General features: G+C 56.3%; 1 protein-coding gene across 8 annotated transcripts; it reads left to right on the top strand.

Annotated features, from left to right (window-relative positions):
- The first annotated feature begins 281 nt into the window (after positions 1-281).
- PDGFB (platelet derived growth factor subunit B) lies at positions 282-20,371 on the top strand. 8 transcript variants are annotated; one of them, XM_081590182.1, is made up of 8 exons: positions 282-359; positions 8,554-8,650; positions 9,753-9,953; positions 10,946-11,035; positions 12,154-12,362; positions 13,650-13,791; positions 18,278-18,428; positions 18,779-20,371. In XM_081590182.1, the coding sequence occupies exons 3-7, from the start codon at positions 9,914-9,916 to the stop codon at positions 18,400-18,402; spliced, it is 606 nt and encodes a 201-aa protein (XP_081446308.1). In that variant the 5' UTR covers positions 282-359; positions 8,554-8,650; positions 9,753-9,913; the 3' UTR covers positions 18,403-18,428; positions 18,779-20,371. The 8 variants fall into 8 exon arrangements, with proteins under 8 accessions (XP_081446308.1, XP_081446302.1, XP_081446301.1 ...); XM_081590181.1 differs by lacking the exon at positions 282-359 and adding an exon at positions 1,282-1,454; XM_081590180.1 differs by lacking the exon at positions 282-359 and adding an exon at positions 1,282-1,454 and having other exon boundaries at positions 18,275-18,428.
- The last annotated feature ends 342 nt before the right edge of the window (positions 20,372-20,713 follow it).

Genomic DNA, 20,713 nt, shown 5'->3' with positions numbered 1-20,713 from the left:
CCCCGGCCGTGGATGCTCGCTCAGGCTCGGGATCCGCCCAGGTAGCGGCCTCGGACCCTGGTCCCGCGCCCAGGCCCTCCCCAACCCCCCAACGACGGAGCCCGGGCTGGGGGCGGCGGCGCCCGGGGGCCATGCGGGTGAGCCGTGGTGGCGGCTGCAGCGGCCTGAGAGCCTGATCGCCGCAGACCCGAGCAGAGCCCACCTCCCTCCCCAGCCCCCGCCCCCCACCCTGGCCGCGGGGGCGGCGCGCTCGGTCCACGCGTCCGGGGCCCCGCGGGGCCGGGCCCGGAGTCGGCATGAATCGCTGCTGGGCGCTCTTCCTGTCTCTCTGCTGCTACCTGCGTCTGGTCAGCGCCGAGGTGAGTTGCGACGGCGGCTGGGGCTGCTTCGCTTCATTCATTACCCCCATCCCTGCCTCCCGATCGCCCCCTCCTTTCGCTGCAGTGAACTTTGGACCCGTGGGCTTGGCGGCGGGCGTGAGGTGACCTCCGAGGGCTGCGACGCGAGGTCCGGGGGGTGCTAGGCTCTAAAGGGAGGGGGCAGCGGTGGCTTTCTTTTCCCAGGGGCGATCTCAGATCTCCGATCTTTTAAGCGTCAGGGGAGGAGGTGTGTGTGGTCCTGTCCCCCACCCCTCCAGGAACCCGAGAATAAGCCCCTTCCTAGCCAAGCGAGAGGGGTGGGGTGGTGCCTAGGCAGCAGGCAGCGCGTCCTCGCGAGCCCACTTCGGTTAAGCTTAGGTCCTGCCCAGGACCCGGCTTGCCCGGGAGGTGCGAGCTCGCGCACCGGCGGGGGTCTGCGAACTACCCCGGATCCCGCTCCCGGTCGGGGCGGGTGCCCACCGGGCCGTGCAGGTCTTGCCCGGCCCCAAAGTGCAGTGCCGGAACCGCTTGCAGTCTTGGGCGCGGTGGGTGCAGAGAGGTTTGGGGCACCTGGGCTGAGGGGCGGAGTAGGGGCTCGTAGGGAATCCAGCCCCGGTGGCGGTGTGTGCCTGAGGCCGCGCCATACCTGCGCCTGCACCCTGCGAGAGGACGCACCTCTCTTCCCCCGCTCGCAGGGTGCTGAGCGCGCCGCCTCGAAAAGCCCCGCAGCAAGGAAGCTGGCATAGGGAAACGTCTGCGGGAGCTATCAGATCGTACGGGTCCCCCGCACCCCTCCCAGCCTCACGTAGCAGTGAGTTGGCAAGTCTATCCGGAATCCAGGTGGGAAAGGGGGCGGGGCAGGGAGGAGGCGCGAGGTGCCGGGGAGGAGAGGGCGGCGGGCCGCGCGCCGCGCCTGGGTTCCGTCCCGCCAACGCTCGGCCGCTGCCCGGAGCCCGCACCTCGCCCGCTCCCGGGGGGAGGACCGGCCGTTCTCGGCCTCCGACGAGGCGCAGGAAGGAGGCGGCGGCGGCGGCGAAGGGGTTAAGGTGAAGAGCTCCGAGGCCGCGGCCCGGCCTTGGGCCGCCGCCAGCGCAGGTTGTTTTGACCACGGAGGAGCCGTCGCCGTCTCCTTTTGTTCTCGGGGCTCCTCGAGGGCCGCCGGCCGCCCGCTCTGGGGCCCCGCCCTTCCGCGGCCACCCGCCCCCCCCAACTCCCGGCGGCCAGCACCCGGGAGGGAGGACACGGGGCTCGGCCCAGCCGCCTGCAGGCCCCTCCCGACGTCCCCTCCTCTCCGCTCCCGCAGCCCCCCGGGCCGCGGCCAGCTGTTGGGGAGGGGGGCGCCGGCCGGCCCCAGCTGCCGCCTTGTTTCGCCGCGGGGCCTGGGGGGCTGGGCCCGGTGCCAGGGCGTCCTGGGAACAGCGGCAGCGCCCCCGCCTCTGCTCTCCGCAGCCCACCCCGCCCGGCCCCCCGACTCGCGCTCACTCACCCCACGCATGCACACTCTTGGCCGGAGGCGATGCTGCGCTCCGGCGGGCGGGCGGGTGCGCAGAGCGACGGGCACGCACTACCGCGGCCGGGTCGCGCGCCCGCCGCCGCCGCCACGCCCGTGCACACGCGGGGCACACGCGCGCGCACCGCATACACACGTACGCACGGCCGCCGAACACGCAGCTTCAGCACACGTGCGCGCACACCCACGCACGCACACAGGCACGCAGGGCCCGTATACCCACCCTGTACCAGGTGCCCACCCCCGCGCGACAGGTGACCCTGGAACCTGGTCACCTCTGCAGCCACCCCATTTCCTTCCTGGGTCCAATGAGGGAATGGAAACAGGAACCCTCCCATCAGGTCCCGGCTCCACAGCGCGCGCTGGGTTTTGCCTGGTCAAGTCAGCCCGACGCCCCTCAAGCATGACCCCTCTGTGGTTGCTTTTTCAAACCATCCTCAGGTGGCCGAAAAAGATGTTGGTGTGACTGGGGGCGCTGTGATGTCCAGAGCACTTCTAACTTCAGATAAGCCCGGCTTTGAACCTCCAGCCAAGACTGAGGGCCCTGAACCTCTGAGGGGGTTTCCCACCCCTGACGGCTCAATCGTCTTTCCCTCCCCAACCGGCTCTGGGGAGGCTGGGTGACAGCTGGAAAAGGCCTCTCCAGGCCTGCCCTTTCCATTTCCAGCTTCATCCAGCACCTCCTCCTCCTGTTCCACAACTCCATGGGGGTGTGTGCTTGGTGCGGAGGCTCTGGCCAGGAAGCTGGTGCCTCTCTCCTCACTTGAATCACAGCACGGTTGTGTCGTGCTTTGCAGTTGATGAAGCACTTTCCTGCAGAGCCTGAGTAAGCCTCAGGAGGCTCCGAGGGAGGAGATCTAAAGGGAAAAGGGAAAACCTAGCGACATGGGAGCCAATCGAGGAGGGCTTCCTGGTGGAGGTGGCCTTGGGGTTGGTCCTGTCCCCTGCATGCCAGCAGTTGGGAAGGAAGGATAGGGAGCTCTGAGGTGGGGCCTGGTTGAGGGTCGGCTGAAGTCCATAAGGTCTCATCTCCATTAGCTGAGCTGGCTTCCGGGAGGGTGACACTCATTGTCATGTGATGCCTCTGGCCTCAGCGCCCTTCTGCCAAGAAGACCTTCATCACCCAGCTTCTTTCTTATTTGCTAATGGCCTTACTTAGTGGGAAACTGCCTTGCTGGAATCTCCCAACCCTAGAAGTGTCTGCAAGCTTAGGATCAAACAGAATTTGAAGGCTCTGGTGCAAGACCTAGGAATAGTGTGTGTGAGAGAGATTGATTCAGCAGAAGTAGTAAAGAAATACTTGCCATGGGCCTCCTAAGACCCTCTCAGAATCTTCCCTCACCCCCCTTCTCCATTGAAATACCCCTTCTAGTGCAATTATCTTCATTTTCTGATTTATTTAGTTGTTCCTTACCCATTTTTCCTCACTGGAGTGTAAACTCCACTAGAGAGCTTTTGTCTTGGTCACCACTGTCTCCCCTGCTTAGAATGATGCCTGGCCATGATGGATAATCTGTAAATATTTGTGGAGAGGACAGTGAATCCTTGAAGGGGGGAGGGAAGGACTGGACATGTGTCTCAGGCTTGCTGAGTGCTTTATAAACATGGCCTCATTCCGTCCTCACCCAGGGCAGCCCAGTACAGCTCTCCTGCTCTTCAGCAGACATCTTCGAGTCCCCCTGCACCATCCCCCAGTCTTGAAAGACAAGCATGTCTTTCTTTTCCACGTCTTGGGACTTGGACTGCCAAGAGTGGACTGGACAGAGGGGAAGAAACAGGAGGAAAATGAGATCACAAATAGTTCTGGGTGTTTTGAGCTGGGCCTCAGTTTCCACCATCCAAAAGCGCGCGCGCGCGAGAGAGGGAAGACTGGATTAGTTCAGAGTTCCCCAAGAGCAGCAGAATTACCTGGTCTCTTGAAAATGCAGATTCCTGGGCCCCACTGGCTGCTGGGAGTTGGGACCAGGGTGGTGGTGGTGGCTGGGGGCAGTGATTGCAGTGGACTGCCAGAATTGTAATTGCTGCTCTGACCTCTGTCTTCCCGGTCTAACAGTTTTTCTGCTGGAAGGAGAGGAGGGAGCCCACTGGGGGGTGGGGTGGGCTAATAGTAATAGGGATGGGGGAGTGGGAGGGTCCCAGGAGCAATAGGGCAGGGAAATGCTAGGTGGGAAAGGCTGGTTCTAAAAGGCTTCTATGGTCTGCCCAGAGAAGCCTTCTTCAAAGGGCTTGGCTTTGGCATCGAATCTAAATCAGGCCTGAGACTCTCAGGCAGGCGGGTGCTCCGAGGCCTTCTTCCTCTGCCAGCCACTGACAACGCCCCTGGTTGCTTGGGCCAAGCCCTTGTCGTCTCCCACAGCGGAACTACAGGCAGCCTGGGGAGTGTGTATCTGTGTGCGTACAGGGGCCCAGGCAGAGGGTGGGGTCCAAGCCCCTTTAATCTGCCAGCCTGGCTGGGAGCAGGTAAATCACCTGGCCTTAGCCAGCTTGTGCCCTTCCTACCTCTGCAGCTGGCGTTGGGGGTGGGGTGGGGTGGGGAGGAGGCTGTTTGCTTTGGCTCCCGAGGCTGGCTGTGCCCCAGCTGCCTTCTCTCGCCACGCCCTCGCCCTGCCAGGAACCCCAGGCCTGAGATCTGGGGCAGCTTTATCAGGGTGCCAGGCCTCCTTTCCCATTTCAGAGGGGGAGCTGCCCAACTTAAGGAGGCTTCTCGAACCTGTGCCCAGGAAACCCAGGCTCTGGGCTGCTCACGCTCCCACGCCATGAGGAGGCTCTGACCCCCGGCAGGTGCCCTGAGTCCCCACCAGAGCATCGCATCCTGGAGCTGACCACAAGGCGAAATGTCCCCACCTCTCAGCCGCCCTCAGCCCCGGAAGGGACCCACCCACCAGCCTACAGGGCCCCCGGCAAGTGCCAGGGTGGGGCTCAGGTGTCATTTCCTGTGGTCCGCACAGCCACATATCTCCCCTGGGTGGGCAGCTTTCCACCCACCCACTGTTATCCTCAAAAATGTCCTGCACTGCTGGCCCCACGCATGTGTGCTGCTCACTGCTGCCCTCAAGGAGCCGCAGGGAAGGAATGGATGCGGACCACAGTGGGGCTCATTAACTACCCATCAGTCTGTTGGCTGCTGTGCTAGGTCTGATTCCACCTCCCGATAACCCAGGTGAGGTATTGTGAGCCCCATTTAAAAGAGAAAGAATCTGAGGTTTTAGGCTGTTGAAAAACTTAACTCCCAGACTTCCCTGGTGATCCAGTGGTTAAGACTGTTCTTCGACTACAGGGGGCACGGGTTTGAACCCTGGTGGGGGAACTAAGATCCAGCATCCCGCAAGGCCAACAAATAAATAAATAAAATGCTTACTCCAAGAACCCAAGGTTTCCGTGACAGCTGAAGCCTTTGCTTTTTTTGTCTACTACAGAGCTTCTCCATCTCTGCTCTGTGCATGTCTGGGGCCAGAGAATCCTGTATTGTGGAGGCTGTCCTGTGCATAGAAGGATGTTTAGCAGCCTCAGTGGCCTCCACTTACTAGATACTAGCAGCATTCCTCTATTTGTAACCACTAAAAATGCCTCCAGACATGACCAGTGTCCCCTGGAGGCCTACTCGCCCCTGGTTGAGAACCGCTGCTCATGACACACACAAGGTGGGGAGCCAACAGCAACTGAGGAGCACCTCCGTAGCGCTGGGAGAGGGGGGTCTGCTCTGCCTCTTAGGAGTCGTGTAGACTTGTAGCTGTTTACTTAATTTTTTTGAGCCTCACCTTCCTCCTCTGGAAGATGGGAATAAAAGCAGCGCCCGCCTCTTGGGTTTGGTCGTTGGTACAGCATTTAGCTCAGTGCCTGCCTTGTAGTTAGCGCTTCATAGACATTAGCTGTGGTGTTAGTATCAAATCCAGGAGCTCTCAGGGCATTCTGGGCATCTGGTGGCCAAATTACAGAAAGCACGTGCAGGAATCACCTCTCTGCTTAGAAAAAAGTGGACTCTTTAGGAGGCAGGGTGCTTTGGGAGTGGTCCTCCTGGTGGAGGGGGTGGGAGAATCACACAGAAGGGAACTCCAGAGAGAAGGGGAGAGTCCTTCATGCATTTTACCAGCATTTATTTAGCACCTACTGTGTGCTTCTCCCAATTCCCCTGTCTCTCTCCCAGGCTCTTCCCCTCTCAGGCTGGGAGGTCCTGGGTTTGCTTCCATGAGATGGCATCTTCTTGGAATCATCAGCAGAGTCAGGAGCATCTGCTAGGCTGGTTTGGGGACCTGCCTGCTCTGCCATCGCTGGCAGCTGCAGCCAGTGCTCTAGGGGGCAAGGAGGTCTTGGCATGAGTGCTATGTGCCATTCGGTCCTGGGCCGTTGGGCCCCTCTCCTGGGGAATTAATTGAATCATTACTCCACAAGAAGCCGGGGAGACCTGGCTGGGTACCCCACCCTTGGCTTTCCTCTCCTGCTTCTCTAGCCATCCCCAGGCAGGATGAGAATTGAATCAAGTGTCTTCAACCCCTTCTATTCATAGGTGAGAGCCAGGACCAAAGAGGGGCAGTGGCCAACCTGAGTTCACGGGATGGTCAGTAGCAGTGGAGGGGGAATCCAGCTCTTTGCACTACCTGCTCTGAGACAGACAGAACCCTCAGGGGGCATGGCCTGCTTTGGGCTTCACTGGAGACCAGCCCTGCTTTCCCTTGCATGAACTGGGTCCTGTGTTCATATCTGGAGACCAATAAAGGCATGGTCTCTCTGGGTGGGAGGAGGCAGGGCAGGCTGGAGATGGGAAAGGCAAGTGCAGGCCAGCCGAGTTGACATCCTTCCCATCTCACACACGCATCATCTGGTTTCCCGGCTGTGCAATCGTGGACCCCAGCTTCCAGCCAGGCTTAACTGCTAGACCCTTACCCTTCTCTCCCAACAGGCCTAGGCACCAGGCAGGATTATAAGCTCCACATTCAAATGAAGCAACTGAGCTCAAGGCTCTTAAGGAATTTGCTTTAAAAGCATGGCCGTGCTCCACCCTGGGTCTTCTGGTTCCAGGGCTGACTCCAGTGGCCAGGGCTGCAAGCGATGGGACCCTTAGATGAGGAAATGGAGCTTTGGGGGAGGCTAAAACCTCATCAATCACCAGGCTCCTAACAAACCTTTCTGGGAGCATCCCTGGGACTGGCCACGAGGCAGGATGACCTCCTTCACCTGTCGGGCAGGGAGAAGGCACCACTTTCTCAAGGCAGCCTGTGCAGAGCCTCTTGGCACTCTAGTCCTCGGAATGTAGAGAGAACTAGCTGGAGCAGGAGCACCTCTCTTCTTAATCTGGGGAAACCGAGGCGGGACTTGTGTTACCTAAGGTCAGGTGGTAGTAAGTCCCGTCTGCTGATGCCCCCGCTGGGGCTCCTCCCACAAGACAGGGCCCTTCTGTGTGTTTGCATGTACACGTGGGCGTGTCTGCAGGCATGTGAGTTCGGACCTGCAGCCGATCTTGCGCATTTTCTTTGCCCAGAGACACTGATGGTCAGAGTCTGCTTTTCAGCTTCTGTTCTGCCCTCACCTCTTTCTTAAGACCTTTGCCATCAGCCCCTTGGGTCTCCCTGGACTGTGGGGGACGTGCCTGTGACCTTCCTACGAGGGCTGCTGTCATGTTATTGTGGGACCTGTGATTTCCCTGGAGGAAGCCCAGCTTCGAACAGGGCCTGTTAAAGTGCTATTAAGTTTCAAGTGTTTTTGGTGGCAGGCCAGAGGGGCTCTAAAAATAGGGTTTGGTTGGGCAGGGGGCACGGGTGAACTTTCAGGTTTCCTGGCCATATCTGAGGATTCCCTTCTCTCCTCTTCTGAGTGAGAGGCTAAACAGATAAGGCAAGTACATGCGGCCTCCTGAGACCATCCAGCTCTTCAAGCACTTATTAAACACCTTGTGTACCCAGCAGGGCTCTGCCATCAGAAAGACTGGATTTGAACGCAGCTTCTGCTGATAATCGGCTGTAGGGCTCTGACAAAGGATGTCGCCTTTTTGAGCCTCTTTCTTTTTTTTTTCAGTTTTCTTTTTTTTTAAATTAATTAATTTATTTTAATTGGAGGATAATTACTTTACATATTGTGATGGGTTTTGCCATCCATTGACATGAATCAGCCACAGGAGCCACTGTTTTTCTATCTGTCCAATGGAGATAATTCTATCTCCCATGACAAATGCTGTCTGCCTTTAGCTGTCAGGTGTGGAGGGGAGGCAGAGAGAAATCAGATTGTTGGGGCCTCCGGAACCTGTAGTGTGATGGGGAGGCAGGTGTGTGTATGTGTGTGTGTGCTAGTTGCTCAATCATGTCTGACTCTTTGCGACCCCATGGACTCTAGTCTGCCTGGCTCTCTATGGAATTCTCCAGGCAAGAATATGGATTTCAAGGGGAGACAGATACATACGGTCAAATCTAACCTTAAAGCAAGCTGGGGTTCTGTTTGGGGTGAGGGACACAGATCTGAGCTGGGTCTTAGAGGCTTGGTCCCAGGTCTCTGTGCTCCTGGTTGTCCAGCCTGGAATCTGCCCTCACCCCACCCCCACCTGCCTTCATCCTGGCTGTCCACTTGCCCTTGGCCAAGAGGCCCTGTGGGAACTTTCCCGTGGGAGGGAGCGTGTGTGTGTGCTGGGGGGAAGAGGGCCATGGCTGGAAAGCCCTTGCTCTCAGCTCACTTGGCCCCCCCGTCTTTGCCTGGCAGGGAGACCCCATTCCCGAGGAGCTCTACGAGATGCTGAGTGACCATTCCATCCGTTCCTTCGATGACCTCCAGCGCCTGCTGCACGGAGACTCCGTAGGTAAATTGAATCCTCACCCAGTGCTCTGGCCCTTCGCTGAGTCCTGGGGAGCCGCGAGGGGCCGGGCAAGGACATCCCTTCTTCGTTGACATTCAGAGGACCAGAGGCCTGTGGCTGCCTGGGAGGGCTTGGCCACACCTGTCCAGGGCAGGGCTGAGTAGGCGGGCGGGTTGCTACCTGAGACTTGGGGCGTGGCAAGCGAAGCTCCCACATATGGCTCTGGCCGGGTGCAGAGGGTGGGGTCCCGAGAGGAGGGGGCGGAGAGAAGGTGCCCAGGCATCTGCTGAATGTCTATCCAGGTGTGGACTCAGCCAGGGAGGGTGGGGTGGGAGGAGCCATCTCCCTGCCCCTCTGGCTGAGGGCCCAGTCTCCAAGGTCTCCCGGGGACACCTGGCCTGGACCAGTAGGCAGCCCTGCCCATGCCCAAGAGCGCACCCAGCACATGGGCACGTGCTTGGTGGCACACACGTGGCGGGGCTGACGGGCTGGGTAGGGAATGTATTTATAAACGCTGTCTTCAGAGCAAATTCCTTTCTATTCTAACCTCTCTCTGGCCTGTTCCCTGGAGCCCTGGTCGGCACACCCCCCCCCCCGCACCCCCAGCTCCCCTTCCCTCTGGGGTTTTGTCTCTTTGTCACTTTGTAATCCTTGCCCAGACTGCTATCTACGGGGGACAGCATTTCCTGCCTTTGTTTCCTCTCCCCGTTGGGCCCCTGGCTCCCTCTCAAAAGCATTCTCGGGCCCTTTCAAACCCGCCAGTGCTGGGGGCTGGCGATGCAGGCGGGAGGGGGACCCAGCTGGGCCCACCTATTGTTCACCAGGCCCCCCACCCCTGTCTCCCACACCCCTCACCCCATGCCCGACTGGCCAGCCCTGGTCAACACAATGGGGCAACTGCCAAATTTAGCCCTTCTGCTGTTTCTTTCCAAGGCCCTTGGCCCCCACCCTCGGACAGCCCCTACGTACCCCAGGTGGGGGTCGGGATCTCAGAGATGAACCTTTCAATAGTGGGCCTGTTTCAAGGCAACCATGTGGCTATTTTTTTCCTAATCAACTTAACCTTTCCACAAAGCACCTCTTTTCCCCATCTCCTCCCCACCAGGGACATTCCAGAGATGGTGGAGAGAAAGGAAGGGAGTGAGAAAGACAGACAGATGTGCTGACGCAGGAGCAGCAGATTAGACGGAAAGGCACCAGTTAGGGCACGGTCTGCTCCGAACAAGACCCCCCAGGAGCCTGCACGGATGAGCAGGGAGCTTTGTCATGGGCAGGGCCAGCAGGCTGGGGAGACAGAGGAAAAGAGGTGAGGTGCTGTGTGAAGCAGGCAGCAGCTTGTCCTCCATGTCCGCATGGTTTATTTGCTGACCCTTGAGCCATCAGAGAGATAGAAGGGGCTGCCCACGATTCAGCATGGAGCTCTGAGTCCTCTGCGGCCCTCACTTCCTGCAGCGGCTTCCGGCTGCCATTGCCAGAGAGAGAGATGCCTTCAAGGCATGCCAATGACGCTGAGGTGAGGGCCGCCCAGGCTCAAGAAGGGAGCTGTGGTTTGTGACTTTAGGAGTAAATGGACAGCTGAGGGCAGACACGGGGCAGAGGGAGAGACATAAGCACAGTAAAAGACTGGGGGCTGGAGAGAGACTCATGCCCAAAAGGGGGGATGGCAAGGGCGCCCCTACCCCAGCAGACCTGGTTCTCCACCCTTCTCTCCGTCTTCGGCCCCCACCCCACCCCCACCCCTCGCCTTCCCTCTCTCTCTCCCCCGCCCGACTGGGCCATTGTCCGGGGCTCCAGAGGGGCTGCGTCCGGGGCATGCTGGTCCCCCCTGGGGATGCTGGGAATTTCTCCATTCAGCACTTCCTGTGGGAACGCTGGGCGGAGGGGCACTGGAAACTGGCCTTCAGAGCTCTGGGTCCTCACCCTGCCCTGGAGGCCAAGGAGGGTTCTCTTACAGTAGCAAAGGGGATGGGTTATTTTTAACTCCATTGACATGGGTTCTGTCCAAATAAGTGGTGGAAGGGCCGGGAGTGGGGCTGACAATCCCTTGGTGATGCAGTCAAGGGCCCCCACCCCCCCACCCCCACCCCCTGAGCCCTGTGGCTACCCTGGAGTCTGTTTGCCTGGAGGGGCCCCTCCTCAGAGCTCGGGCCCTCGCGTACAGGAAGCCAGAAGGGGAGACTGTTTCCTGGAGTGGTGGTGGTCCAGTGGGGGTGGGGGAGGGGAGCAATCCTCCCACCTGTCCTGGAATCCCCATCAGATTCTCACACGGTTCTCAGTGTGTCTGACATCCTCCTACAGATGAAGACGGGGCTGAATTGGACCTGAATTTGACCCGGTCCCATTCTGGAGGCGAGCTCGAGAGCTTATCCCGTGGGAGAAGGAGCCTAGGTAAGACTGAGGGTGACGGTGATGGCCCCTCAAAGGTGGGAGCCAGGGATGGAGAACTGGGCTGGAGGGCCGGCTCCTTCGTCCTGATGCTTGGGAAGGCATGGAGCTAAAAGTGTGTAGCCACCCTTAAATACCCTCTATCCAGGCGATGAGTCATCATTCTCCCCTCCTCCAACACAGGCTCTTTGCTCTGTATAGTTCTTTAAAACCTCATTTGTTCATTAGTTCCACCAGGGAGGTAGATATTATTGACCTCATTTTACAGAGTTGAAAACTGGGGCCCAGAGAGGGTGAAGAAGCAGCCTGAGGTCACACAGCTAGCAAGTGGTGATGCACATCAAGCAAAGGAGGATGGAGGTCACTGGGTCCCACGGCAGTATTTTTAGGGAGGCATGTGCCCACTCCAAGCCCCTCCTGTATGTCTGCCTGCAATCCCAAAACGCTGTAGACTGAGGCTGGGGCCCTGCCACATAAGAATCAAGTGGCCTGGGTTTCATTCCTTACTCTGTAAATTTGAGCAGCTAACTTAGCTCTCAGAGCCTCAGTCTTTGTATGTGATTGACAGATGGCAGTTGCCCCAGCACTGACTGTCAGTCTGCTGCAGGCCAAGTTTCACTCCCATTACTTGTTCAGTTGGCAAATGCAGGGTAGGCAGAGTTATTGTCCCATTTCACAGGTGAGGAAACTGAGGCTTGAAAAAAGATAAGACTATATTACAGTGTAAACAGCAATGTAAGGTAATACACAAGTAAGGGCCACATACTGGGCAAACTTATAAATGTGTGAAATCGTAAAATAAAGTGGTGGAGGAACTGACATGTAGCACAGATCAGCACTCTCGTTCATGGCAGAGTTAGAACGATCTAACTTGATCCTTAAAGTGGTTCTAGGGTGTAGATTTCAACCCCATTTTGGAGTCGGGGAAACTGAGGCCTCGAGCCCATCAGCAGCCTGCCCAGTTCCCATGGCTGGTAACCTTCCAACCCGGGGTTGCAGGAGGTGGGACAGGCCTTGCCTGCTTCTGAAGGCGAGCAGTCCTAGAGCCTTGGGCTTTTCCACTGGCTAGAGGGCCTCTGGACAGGTCCACCCCCGCTGAAGGAGGTCCCTGCTCCCTCCAGGTTCCCCGACGGTTGCCGCAGAGCCAGCTGTGATTGCAGAGTGCAAGACGCGCACGGAAGTGTTTGAGATCTCGCGGCGCCTCATAGACCGCACCAATGCTAACTTCCTGGTGTGGCCACCCTGCGTGGAGGTGCAGCGCTGCTCTGGCTGCTGCAACAACCGCAACGTGCAGTGCCGCCCCACACAGGTGCAGGATCGGAAGGTGCAGGTGCGCAGGCCTCGTCCAGCCCGGAATGGGGGCGGGGGGTGGGTGCAGAGGCCTTCCTGGAGGGCTCCTGGGGTCTGTCCAGAGAGGGCTGACAGGCGTGGGGAGGCCGCCCATGGTTTCCCGGAGGCCCCCCAGGCTAGGGTGACCATGAGCCACAGACAAGCCCCCAGGTAGATAAAATCCCCAAATGTTCCTGCAACAGACAGGTCCGCTAACATACTGGACACTCAGGATGTTCTGGGCAGGTGTTCAGCTTTCCCCAAAGCTCTCCCCTATACAGGGATCTCCATTTTCTTCCTTCCACACAGAGAAGGGCTCATAGGTACCCCAGCATCTTTAGCACCTACTTATCTCCCTTCAACCAGTCATGTCTTCAGCAAGGGGGGCACAGAGGACCCCCCACTCCCCAGGCAGCAGGCCCTGCAAGAGCTGGGGGAGCCCCTAGCAGAGAATCAGAAGGCTGAAGCCTGCCCCTTTGCTGGAAAGATTGGATATACACTGTGATTCAAGGGAAATTTTAGAGCAGAGGCCGTCCTCGGAGCTCCTGGTCTCACATGGGGCGGGGCAGGGCCAGAGAAGTCTCTGATTCACGTGGAAAGTTTTCCGCATCCCTCTGGCCAGCCTCGCCACACACCAGCTGCTGGGTGGTGGGCACACCTCCCCAGGGCCCAGGACCAACAGGTGACCCCTGCCTCCTCTTGCCAAGTGTTCTGCCTCCTCACCGCGCTCCCTTCCCCTGTGGTCAGCCGCAGCCTTTTCTTGTGTCCCCCTTCTATTTCAAGTCTGGGCCCTGGGCCCGAGATGACCAATGTCACTCTCCACCCCGGCGTCCACCGCCGTGATATCTCCTGTCCCCAGCCCTGCCAGCTCTATGGATGGACACCTAACAGCTGACCTTCCCCTTCCCGCCTCCCTCCTGGATAAAGCCTCCCCCTGCTTCCTTCCAGACAACCATCTCCCGCCTCTGCCGCAGCCCCTGACCTTGGCTGGCGCTCCGGGAATGAGGATACCACAGGCCCCACACTCAACCCGGAAATGCCTTTCTCCCTCTCTGGGAGATCCTAAGGGGACTGCCGGAGGCCAGGTCGGGAGGGCTTGTTTTGATGGAAAAGCTATGAGGAGGGCAGAGGGCAAAGTCCTGCCATTGTTCGGGCTGAAGCGCCTGCCCTGCCGCCCTCTGGGCTTTCGAGGAAAGATGACCTCAGGGGATGCTGACCAGGCAGGCGGCTCCCTCGGGCCCCAACCCGTGTGGTCCTTCAGAGGCACTTTGGGGGTTCTGTCCTCCAGGTGAAAAAGATTGAGATCGTGCGGAAGAAGAAAATCTTTAAGAAGGCCACAGTGACCTTGGTGGACCACCTGGCGTGCAGGTGTGAGACGGTGGTGGCTCGAGCCGTGACCCGAACCCCGGGGAGTTCCCAGGAGCAGCGAGGTAACTGCTCATCCAAGGTCTGCCTCTCATTGCTCAGCCCTGCAGCCCCCTTCTCCTATGGCAGCTGCTGGGGGCACTCAGGGAGAATTGGATCAGGTGTGCCCCTGGTTAAATTCACCTGAAGCTTTTCATAGCACTGACAACAGTCCGGATTCCTCCCCTGCCTGGGAGAGCTTACGGGAGGATGTAGCCCCCAGCTGGCCCTCTGTCCTTGTTGCCAACCAGTGCCCATCACTTATGCCATCCCAGCCAGGGTGGCCTCATTGAGTGGCCAGATAAGTTTCTGCCTCAGGGCCTTTGCACATGTCAGTCTGGGTGAAAGTCACATCTCCTAGCTCTTCCCAAGCCTAGCTCCTATTCTTCACTTGGGTCTAAGATCAGAAGTCACCTCCTTCTAGAGGTCTGCTGGCCACCTCATCCAGAGCAGCCCCCCTCCCAGTCTTGCTGCCACAGCCCCCTGCTTTGTTTAGTGAGTGCATGAAATGGTGGGAGGAACCGTGACCTGGATAAGAGAACACCCCATGCATATATCATATTCAGATATTTGACAACTTGTCCTGGAGATGAAAAATCAAATTAATTCCTTGTAGCCTTGATGAAGGAATTAGGGGCAGTGGGGAAAAATCACCAGAGAGAGATTTTAACTACATGTATTTCCCAGATGGCACTACTGGTAAGGAACCTGCCTGCCAATGCAGAAGACATAAGAGATGCGAGTTCAATCCCTGGATCAGGAAGATCCCCTGGAGAAGGAAATGGCAACCCACTCCAGTGTTCTTGCCTGGAGAATCCCAGGGACGGGGGAGCCTGGTGGGCTACAGTCCATGGGGTCGTGAAGAGTCGGACACGACTGAGCGACTCCACTTTCACTTTTCACTTACATGCATTGGAGGAGGAAATGGCAACCCACTCCAGTGTTCTTGCCTGGAGAATCCCAGGGACGGGGGAGCCTGGTGGGCTACAGTCCATGGGGTCGCAGAGAGTCGGACGTGACCGAAATGACCAAGCACACAGGCGTGCAGTTTGACTTAAAGAATTGAAATGGACTAAAAAACGATCCGGTCCAGTTGCCTCCTCTACATTATATGGAAGAGATGCCTGAGGCCTAGATAGGTCGAGGTCTTGCCCAAGGTCACACAGCCAGTTCCAGACAGGAGCATAGCTAGAATTCAGGTATTCTGAAGTTTTGTTCTTGGCTCTTCTCTCACCCTGACAGCTGTCACTGGCTCATTTCTTCTTTTTAAGTATTTAAAAATTTTGGAGCTAGAGATGACTTTACAAGTCCCTCCTTCAGTGTTACTATAGGGCTGCTGGAGCACAGAGAGGTTAAGGGACTTAATGAAGGTTGCACAGTGGCAAAATTGAGCCTGGAACCCAGGTCTTGGAACATCTAGTTTGGGGTTCTTTTGACTGTATTGTGCTATCTTTTCTCCCTCGGAGAAAAGTAAGGATTATATGAGACTCATTAAGTTAATAGGATTGTTGTTCAGTCACTGAGTTGTGTCTGCCTCTTTGCAACCCCATGGACTGCAGCACACTGGGCTTCCCTGTCCTTCATTATCTCCCGGAGTTTGCTCAAATTCATGTTCTTTGAGTCGGTAATGCTATCTAACCATCTCATCCTCTGCCAGCCCCTTCTCCTTTTGCCTTCAATCTTTCCCAGCATCAGGGTCTTTTCCAGCAAGTTGGCACTTCACATCAAGTATTGGAGCTTCAGCATCACTGAAGCTGAAGTGAACATGTGAACAGCATCACATGTTCCAATGAACATTCAGGGTTGATTTCCTTTAGGATTGACTGGTTTGATGTCCTTGCAGTCTGAGGGACTCTCAAGTCGTCTTCAGCACGTCAATTTGAAAGCATCAGTTCTTTGGCACTCAGCCTCCTTTATGGTCCAGCTCTCACATCCATACATGACTACTGGAAAAAACCATAGCTTTGACTATATGGACTCTTGTCAGCAAAGTGATGTCTCTGCTTTTTAATATGATGTCTAGGTTTGTCCTAGCTTTCCTTCCAAGGAGCAAGGAAGCGTCTTTTAATTTCATGGCTGCAGTCACCATCCACAGTAATTTTGGAGCCCAAGAAAATAAAATCTGTCACTGCTTCCACTTTCTCTGGTTCTATTTGCCATGAAGTGATGGGACCGAATGCTATGATCTTAGTTTTTTGAATGTTGAGTTTCAAGCCAGGTTTTTCACTCTCCTCTTTCACACTCATCAAGAGTCTTTTTAGTTCCTCTTCAATTTCTGCCATTAGAGTGGTGTCATCTGCATATCTGAGGTTGTTGATATTTCTCCTGGCAATAGGATTAGATAAGCATAAAAAAAAAATCCATGCAAGTGACTGTTCTGATTTTCAGTAACTTTCTTTGGTTAGGGGGCAGGACAATCTCACTGTCATTTCTTACTAACAAGCCCCCTGAAGGCAGAGCCATCTCAGCCTCTTCCTCCTGCTCTCAGAGCTGAGCTGAGGCAGGGATGCCCTGGGAAAGGCTGATAATTTGACAGCTTCAAACTGACATGCAGTACATTATTTGTAGAGTTACTATGGAGAGTGATTTCTATTCAGGAAAAATTATATTCTTCTTTATGTTTAGAATGGGGTTCTCTTCCCTGCCTTTGTTTCATATGATTTTCTAAACCAGTTTCTTAGGAGGCATGTTCAACCACTTGCTATGTAGGTCTTGCCATTTTAGTTTCAGCATTTTGGCCCTGGGGGACAGGTCCCTTGGCAGCTGGCGGTGTGGCTCATGTGATGGTCAATGTGAGGCCTCCTGGGCTCAAATCTCTGTCCTGTCACTTGTGAGCTGAGTGATGACCTTGAGTTTGCTCAGACTTTGCCCAGCCTAGCGTCCTGCTGATGGCTCAGCCTCTGGCCCTTCAGTGGCCCCCCTGGGCAGCCTCCCTCAAGAAGGATCTGAGACCCAGCCAAGTCCCTAAATCTCGCATGTGCTGTAGTGGGATAAGTGCCTCATGGGGACTTGTGTCTGTGAGGTGGAAGGTCAAGTGTTGGCCCCCAGAGAGCTGGATGAGCCAAGAGGGAAACTCCAAAGGCTCCCAGGAAGAGGTGGGCCTTGAGCTTGGCAGAGAAAACTTTCATTTCCAGGCTGTCTACCTAGCAGCCCAGGAGGAAGAGAGACAGAAGTGAAGTGCTAACCTTGACCAAGACTTTCAGGCACAGTGATTTCAGCCCAGTGATTAAAAGCATGGACTCTGGAGGCAGATCCCTGGGTTAAAATTCCAGACTTTCTGTCTCAGTTTCTTCATCTGTTAACCATTCAAATCTCTGTCTGCTGTGAGGAGGAATAGGCTTAGAACTTTGCCAGGTGCGTGGTAAGTGCTAGCTAAGGGTTTCTGGTAATTTCCACGCATTATCTCCTAACCCTAGGAGGCCAGGGCAGCTGTTCTCAGTTTTATTAGAGGTATGGGAATTGAAGCACAGAGAGTGTGCATGGCTTTCCTCAAAGCTTCCAAGTAACTCCTGGGAGAGCCCAGTTTGGATGCAGGGGTCTGGCCCACCTTGCTGTGCTGGTGGTGAGGGCCAGGTAGACCACAGGTACAGTGGAGGCAGAGGACCAGGTCCCTGGTGGGAGATGTGGTTATGCTCAAAGCCTAGTGGCTCCGCCATCCCATGACCGACCGACCAGAAAGGGCTGAAGTTGGTGGGAGGAAACCTCAGTAGGAGGTCAAGCTGAGGAAAAAAGAACCAAGTGAATAAGAACAGCTGCTGTTTGCTGATCACTTCTTCTCTAAACTTAATGGCTTAAGACAATGGCCATTTTCTGTTCTCTGGTCTGTGGGTTGCCTGGGCTCAGCTGGGTGGGTCTGCTGGCATCTCTTACGATTGCAGTCAGTTATCTGGAGGCTGTACTGAGACAGCTGGGCCTCTGTCCCTCTCCCTGAAGTCCAGGACTTCTCCTCACCCCGTAGCCTCCACAGATGGCATCCCCAGTAGGGGAACCAGACTTTTTATGTGGAGGCACAGGGTTCCCCAAAGTGCAAAGGTGGGAGCTGCCAGGCCTTCTTAAGGCTCATGTCTGGACCTGCGCAGTACCAGTCTGCTTCCTTATATTGGTTAACAGGTCCAAGTCCAGGCCAGGTTCAAGGGCATGGAAACAAGGGCCAGTGTCAGTGGGGTAATGACAAATAAATTGAGGCCAGAATTCATCCGCTCCTCTCTGTGTTGGCCAGCATACTATCAGTTATTCCTTCCACCAGTCCTATGAAGTGAACAGTCTATTATCCCCATTTCACAGATGGGGAAACAGAGGCATAAAATGGCTCAGTCATTGTTCCTCAGGTACAGCTGGTGAGCAGTGGAGTTGGGAATCCAAACCCAGAAGGTCTGGTCCCAGACTCCCCTCCCCTTAGCCTGCAGGATCTGAGGAGGTCTGTGCCAGGCCTTGGTCAAGGGGGCATTGACATGCCCCGACCTCTGCCGTTCTCATCCACCTGCTAACCAGACCTTTCTTTCTCCCAAGCAGCCAGGACGCCCCAAACTCGGGTGACCATTCGGACGGTGCGAGTCCGCCGGCCCCCCAAGGGGAAGCACCGGAAATTCAAGCATACGCATGACAAGACGGCACTGAAGGAGACCCTCGGAGCCTAGGGGCATCTGCAGGAGAGAGTGGGCAGGTGAGGGCCAGCACTCTGTTCCTTCTGTCTGGCCTGGGCTTGGGCTGAGGGAGGGGCGAGGGGAGAAGCATTTCCCTTACAAAATCCAGGCTCTAAGCCTTGACCCCCTCTTGCCAGTTATCAATGGAGTTTTTCCATGAGGCAGGTTGGGTGAGGGGCTGGGGGGGCCCTGACCCAGCTGTGTCCCAGTACATCCTGAAGGAATCAGGAAGTCTAAACTTCAAACCTCCCAGTCCTGAATGCTGCTAGAAATCAGGAACAGCTGGTCAACCCTGCCCCTGGTTGCCTGTGAGCGTGGGATGGAGCCCCAGGCTGTCTCTGACCCCCATGTCCCTCTGCTTGGCCTACAGGGTTATTTAATATGGTATTTGCTGTATTGCCCCCATGGGGTCCTTGGAGTGATAATATTGTTCCCCTCGTCCGTCTGTCTCGATGCCTGATTCGGACGGCCAATGGTGCTTCCCCCACCCCTCCACGCGTCTGTCCACCCTTCCACCAGTGGGTCCTTCCATCAGTGGCCTCTAGCATCTTGCCAAGAAGCTCGAGAAGGAAACAAAGGACCTGGACTCCATCGCCGTCTTCCTCTCCTGACCTGGCGAAAACGGGATAGAAGTGCAAGAGAGACTGATGGAGTCGCTGTTGGGAGAAAGGGGCTTCCTTCCCCAATGCTGTGGACTGGCCTGAAACCCTGCATGTGGGCCTGAGGACCTCTCAGCATAGCCCACCTGGTCCCCAAACCCCCAGCCAGCTCTGACGGGAGCACCCCCAGGCCGGCCAGGGTACTCATACTCCTGTGGCTGAGACCAGGTCGGGGAGCAGAGACTGGAGAGAACCCTCCTGTGGTGCCCAGGCCCGGTCGTCTCCCCTTGGTCACCTCTGCTCACAGTGGCTTCTTTTCATTTAATATGTTTGAATTATTGGAAGACGTGGACTCCTCTGGGCAGGTGGGGCCAGAGCACCAGGCAGTCAAGTGCCCTCTCAGACGGGTTAGAGATGAAGTTTGTTCTGAAGGTGGATGTAGGTGGTGACCCGGGCATCCACTGCCTCTTCCCACTCCCCACCCCAGTTCACTGTTTCCTGTTTCATCTCTCTACCTCCATCCTGTATCTCCTCCCTTATCTGCTCCACCAAGGGGCTCTTGGATCCCTTATTGAGGCCCCAGATAACCCCAGTCAGTGCTCTGTAGGACAGAAAACCAGGGGCCAGAGGGCAGCAAGGGGCCTGCCCATTGTATCCCCACCCAGCCAAGACTGCCATGTAAAGTTGTACAGGGTGTGCACTGCACAAGGGCACTGCATGTGGGGATCACAGTTCACACACACCATAGACATGGCCAATTTGTGTATTTATTATGACAATTTTTTTGGCAAATGGAGGGATTCTTTTCCTAATTGACACGAAGGCTCCATGTGGACTGGCTGTGTCTATGACCCAGCCCAGGACTTGCAGTGGTCAGACAGGAGTAAGCCCTTGGTGAGGGGCAGGGAGGCAGCATTTGTCCATGTGGCCTCCATTTCCCCAAGTCCTCAGCTCAAGCAGTCTTCCCTTCAGGCAGGTGTGAAAAGCCCAAGAGAGTGTCTCCAAGGGAGGGAGCAACCCGTGCTCGATGCCTCTGCTCACACCCCTCCTCTTAGATCCTTTTGAGTTCCAGATCTGGTGGCTCCTCCCAGGAAACCAGCTCTTGGGCTGGGAGTAGGGGAGAAAAGGGAAAAGATCCCCAGGGCCCCCTAGGGGTGGGGTCTGACCTCCCACCTCCCTTTCCACCTTCTACTGCACTTTCCCCTCTCCCTGCTGTCTCCCAAATCTGCTTTCTTCAGTTTGTAAAGTCGGTGATTATATTTTTGGGGGCTTTCCTTTTATTTTTTAAATGTAAAATTTATTTATATTCCGTATTTAAAGTTGTAAAAAAAAATAACCACAAAACAAAACCAAATGAATCCGCCGGAGATCTGTCTGTTGGCACTGGTGTGACAATTACCCTTTCTGCATTGGCAGGATTTGCCGACAGCTTGCGGCGTGTTCCTCTCGCTCCCGGAGGCTCAGGCACAAACTCACACACACGCACACATACACACGTTCACACATGCTTGTGCACACATGCCAGCCTACTGCTCTGAGGGAAGCCTCTGTCTGGGAGTGGGTGAGAGCCAGGCAGCCCGCTCTGTACAGCTAGGTCCCGCTGCGGCTCGTGATACCTGGGCCCCACATGCCAGCCCTGTGCCCGTCACTGGCAGTGAAAAGAGATGAATTTCTCCAGTCTGACGGTCTCTACAAAGAGAAGGGAT

Source organism: Giraffa tippelskirchi, chromosome 4 (genome assembly GCF_054371585.1).
Source record: "Giraffa tippelskirchi isolate mGirTip1 chromosome 4, T2T-mGirTip1v1.2.pri, whole genome shotgun sequence".
Taxonomy (NCBI): domain Eukaryota; kingdom Metazoa; phylum Chordata; class Mammalia; order Artiodactyla; family Giraffidae; genus Giraffa; species Giraffa tippelskirchi.
This window is presented reverse-complemented; position numbering and strand designations above follow the sequence as displayed.